This window comes from Microtus ochrogaster, linkage group LG1 (assembly GCF_000317375.1).
Source record: "Microtus ochrogaster isolate Prairie Vole_2 linkage group LG1, MicOch1.0, whole genome shotgun sequence".
Classification (NCBI taxonomy): Eukaryota; Metazoa; Chordata; class Mammalia; order Rodentia; family Cricetidae; genus Microtus; species Microtus ochrogaster.
This window is the reverse complement of record NC_022027.1, coordinates 54,041,431-54,046,542: the sequence shown is the minus strand read 5'-3', so window position 1 is coordinate 54,046,542 and position 5,112 is coordinate 54,041,431. Positions and strand designations below refer to the sequence as shown.

The following is a 5,112-nucleotide window of genomic DNA, read 5'->3' as shown; positions in this document are numbered from 1 at the left end:
CCCCCCTTTTCCCTCCCCCGCCCCCCCCGCCCCCCCCCCCCTCAGAGTCCCCTTCCTTGCTTCCTGGTCCTTTGAGAAATAGTTCCACCTTTTTTTTTTCAACCCTTATGAAGATTCAGTTTGTCAGCGGTAGCCTGCAACGGCTGGCTCTGCCACGCATCCTTTACTGCACTGGGTAACTACCTCTCCAAGGTCTACTGCAGTCAGGGAGAGGACTTTTCCAATTGAGGAAAGCGTGCGGTACCTACCCCTCCTCCCAGGAGGAAGTAGGTGAAATCTGTCAGGGTCGCACCGCCCTAGGGCATGCGTCTGGACTTCGTCCCTCCCAGATATCCCAGCCAGAGAGCATTTGCTCTGACCGCAGTCCGAGCCAATGGCAAAAACCCTCCTGAAGCCCGGCCCCGCGGAAGGAAGGAACGGTTTCAGAGTTGTTTGTTTCTGTTTGATAGAAGAACACTGCAAGGCTCTGGTTTTACTCTGTGCGTGCCTAGACAATCTCCAGAAGCAGTTTAAAAGCGACGAGAACGCCCGGCAACCGAAAGGATGCACTACGTGCTCGACTTTATCCTGATGCTGCCCTTGCTCATCGTCTTCTGTATAGAATCTTTAGTCAAGCTTTTTATTCCCAAGAAGAAAAAATCAGTCGCAGGCGAGATTGTCCTGATCACTGGAGCTGGTCATGGAATTGGAAGACTGACTGCCTACGAATTTGCCAAACTTAAAACCAAATTAGTTCTCTGGGATATCAATAAGGTAACAGTGCTTCCTCGCTGCCTTGCTTTGTGGACCTTCGCTCTGGGGACGGGTCCACACTTTGCAAACAACCACCCTTTAAGGCTCACTGAAAAGAAGGTAGAGCTTTTAGTTACTATTGATATTTTTCAGATTTCGGAAGAGGCATGAGTTGATAATTTTAAGACCACTGATGAATGGACCTATGAGCGATAATAATCTTGGAATCGCCTGTAATCTCCCCCTGCTGACCCTCCTAAGCTTTTAGAAAAGGCAGCAGTTTTAGGTTGGATTCTGAAAGAGTCAGAACTGGGTAGCTCTTAAATCTCTTCTGCAGTTACTGAGATGAATTTAAAAATGACACCCTACAGAAATCACCATTATGCTGTCATAGTTACTGGTTTAAGTCACCTTGTAGGAAAAAATAACTACAAGAGAAAGAATTTCAGTGTAAGTCCCCTGGCCCTGCAGAAGAGGTGTGCGAGGGTTTGGGGACATGGCAGGAAAGCTGTAATCTGGCTTTTGGTAGATGAACACTGGGTTAGCGCCTGTCGCCCTAACGTGCCATTCATTACACTGTGTGTGCACATCAGTTCTGAAAACAAGAAGCCAAGGTTCATGAGGTCAAATAATAACTAACTCAAGACTGGTTGGGACAGTAGGTTGATAATTCTCCATGGCTGTCTACTGCCTAGATGTTAAGACCAGGTGGCAGACAGGAGATGGAGTGCCTCAGTCTGGCGGATTAAACACGTACGGGGTATTTATACAAGGTAAGATGGACGAACCGGGCCAGCGTAAGTCAGCTGGCCAAGGCCCACATGGTCATATGGTCGGACACATAAAGGGCTCTTTGCTTCTCAGTTGAGAAATTTGGCTTCCTAAACCTTTAGTTTTTTGCACAAATCTATAAAATCGACATTAGAAGGAGATGATAAACCAATGCATGAGATAATTCGGCTGGGTGTCTAGTGGATGGCAGGCAAACTCGTGCGAAATTTTATGCTTGAACAAAGAGTAACTTGGGCTGACAACTTCCAGTCTCTAGCTCTGGTGAGCACGACATTTCCTCAGAAATGTGTTTATCCAGTGAATGTCCACGGACACACACTGTCTGCTGGGCAGCAGTCTGATGTAGAACAGCCGGTACAGCAATGAGGAGAACGCTGCTTGGGACGTGGGGTGGGAAGGACAGATTGCCAGTCCCATCTAGGCGGCCACGGAAGCAAGGCCTCAGTAGCTGGAGACAAGAGACAGGGATTGTAGGTATTAGGACCATGACACACAAGCACACAGAGACAGTTGCCTTGACAGGGCTCAGCAAATGTGAAGCCTGGAACAGTGAAGGGAAGAAAAGTCTAAGGTCTGGATCAAAGTCTGAGCTGGCGATGTAGGGAGAAGGCACACATCCATCATAGCTGTTCTGCTTTTAAACTCTTCCTGGTCTGACTCACGAAGCGCTGGGCGGATAAACCCACTTGATTCCAAACTTCTAGTGTGCAAAGAGGAATCTAGACTATTTCGTCGGTGCTGTTTCAATGGTAATAGTTTGGTGGGTAACCTGGGTTAAATAAAAGGGTGGGGTCAACAACGTCTCTCTGTGAGTCATGCACAGAGTTGGAGAAACTTCGGACCTCTGATGGTTGTTGAGCAATGTGGGCAAGGCTGTGCCCATGCTTCACTGTCTGTTTTATCTGCTCTGCTATTCGCTCTGACCCGTGGGCTGCACGTGATGTTTAAGTCAGCCTTTCTATGCTTTCCAACACGTTTAGGTTAATTGTAACAATACACACTTCTATGACGTATACAACTAAAACATGGAATCCTGTGGAAACACATACACAGACAAGTACAAGCACTATGACAGACGGACCTTGGGCAGACAGCATGGCTGATAAAGTGCATGAGGACCCCAGTGCCCACTTAAAAATCCAAGTGCAGAGACCAGGTCTATAAGGACTGTCACTGTTGGGTGCCTGGAGGACCTCAAGCAGATTTGAACTCCAGGCTCAGCGAGAAACCCTGTTTCCAAAAACTAAGACAGAAAATGATTAAAAAAAATGATTGATGAGTCCCCACACAAGTGTGTACATGTGAATATGTACACATACATATACCACACACTTAGATGCATACATATGTGTGCAATGCATGCGCGCACATACACGCATACACACACAGAGAGGAGCTTGTCTTTGTTAAGTTGGCCGAAGTGTGAGGTACAATTGATTCAGAAATGATGTTTTGATTTCCTTTACTATCTGAATCCCTACGACTTAATTGATCCAATGCTTTTACTGAACTTGTCAGAATGCTGTCCTGTTTTGACATTTCACTATGAAATATTTTAGTACAAATACTTAGGGGAAAACTCTAATTGGATGCATCAGAAAAACAAATTGTTCCACTAACCAAAAATAATTCTGCTAGTTTAAATTTTATTTTTGTAATATACTACTAAAAATCAAAAAGAGAACTGTGACTCATTACATTTTGGAGACCTAAGGCCTGAAGCCCCTGTTGGTGGTGTCTTGGGAGATATTGTGTGTACTTTGGTTTTGACCCTTGGAGGCAGTGGAGAGTTAGGAGGTAACTTTCCTCAGGGATCCTCTGATTTCTGGGTCATAGAGACTGGAGAAGGGGCCTGGAAGGAGGCAGTGAAGGAGGCCAGCAGTTAGGACCCCGCGGGTTGTGAACACTCAGGTGAGTGTGGACGTTTCAATCACCAAGTGTGGTAACAGCCGTTTGTGCAAACCATCGAAGACTAGTGCGCATGATAGGTTAGTTATTCAAATAATCGCCTTGTATTTTAACATTCCGTCTGCCTACCTGATCCTGAGCTTTTGTGCGATGTGTCCCATCATTTACGCAGTTCTCTCGCCCTCTTTGGGGCTTTTTCTAGAGCGGCATTGAGGAAACGGCCTTAAAGTGCAGGAAACTGGGCGCCCAGGCCCATCCCTTCGTGGTGGACTGCAGCAAGCGGGACCAGATCTACAGTGCAGCAAAAAAGGTAAAATTCTACCTGGAGTTGGAAATATGTCAGGGGTGGTGGCGGGGGACTTGGAAGTGCGGTGGAGATGGTCACATTGACTCCTTACACAATGTATTTGAGAAACACTGTGGTCTGAATTTCCCAAGAATGTATGTCTGGCTAGTGACAGACCTGCAACTGTACCATGTGACATAGTGTGCTCTACAGCCTTCTAGGGAACTTACCGGAAATACATACACTTGGGGAAGGAGAGATAAAATAGATGGTTTAGGCATGCTTGCTGCACAAGCCTAGCACACAGCCACACATATCTAAGGCTTCCTGGCTGCCAGCCTGGCTCAGGGTTCAGGAATGAAAGCAGAAAACAATAATGTCCTCCTCTGGCCTCTTGTGTGTACATAGACCCATGTACTTACATATATACACATATCACACACACTGTACACACAGAGAGAAATATATGTGTGTGTATGCATATATATATTTGAGGGAGCTGGGGGGGGGCTACTGTGTGGCAAAGTACTTACCTAGCGAGTATAAGGCCTTGGCATCAATCTCCAGAAAAGAAAAATCAAGGTGTGTGTAGGTGTGTGTGTGTGTAGAAATAAACATGCATACCTAAGCATTGTTAGCCCTGCTTCCAGTGGGCTTCTTTTTCCTGGTGTAGAGCAGACTCCAGGAATCTAATACTGAGTACGCCCTTATCTCCCCAGTGGTCTAATGTCCTTGACTGGCACTTGCCAACCCTGACAGCATCTTCTGAAGTCCAGCCAAAGACATGGGTGTGAAACTTACTCTGTGTTGGCTTTGAATCATAGGTTTATCTAGCCCTACAAGGCCTTGCTGCACTCCTCTCTGCCTCCAACTGAAAAGTCCTTTTGTGTGAAATATGTTCTCATTTGTACCAGTGAAGGCAGGTCATGAGAATAACAGGCAAATTCTTTAAAATCTGCATTTCTAGACCTCTCCTTAAGCTATTTCTGATTTGGCAGACACAAAGATCCTGACTCAAACAGGCTGAGGGCCTCTTTGATTAGATTTAGATATGGTTAAATTTTTCCTTCTATTTTCAAATAGTTTGTTTGAATTTTTTATTTAAAATTTTTGACATTATAATTACCTCATTTCTTCTTTCTCGTTCCTCCCTCCAAACCCTCTCATATACCCCACCTTGGTCTCTTCCAAATTCATGGCCTCCTTTTTCACTAATTGTTGTGTGTATATATGTATGTGTATACATATACATTCTTAAAAATAACCTATTCAGGTTGAATAGTGTTTCTTGTATGTATGTTTTCTTTCTTTCTTTCTTTCTTTTTTGGTTTTTCGAGACAGGGTTTCTCTGTGGCTTTGGAGCCTGTCTGGAACTAGCTCTGTAGACCAGGCTG

At 45.3% G+C, this 5,112-nt stretch overlaps 1 protein-coding gene across 1 annotated transcript in view; it reads left to right on the top strand.

Moving 5' to 3' along the window:
• Positions 1-222: 222 nt before the first annotated feature.
• The window catches only part of LOC101979781 (estradiol 17-beta-dehydrogenase 11), a 34,790-nt gene continuing 29,900 nt past the window's right edge, over positions 223-5,112 (top strand). The window contains exons 1-2 of the mRNA XM_005359582.3: positions 223-753; positions 3,635-3,742. Coding sequence (XP_005359639.1) covers positions 544-753; positions 3,635-3,742 — 318 coding nt within the window. The 5' untranslated portion in view covers positions 223-543. The remainder of the gene's footprint in view (positions 754-3,634; positions 3,743-5,112) is intronic.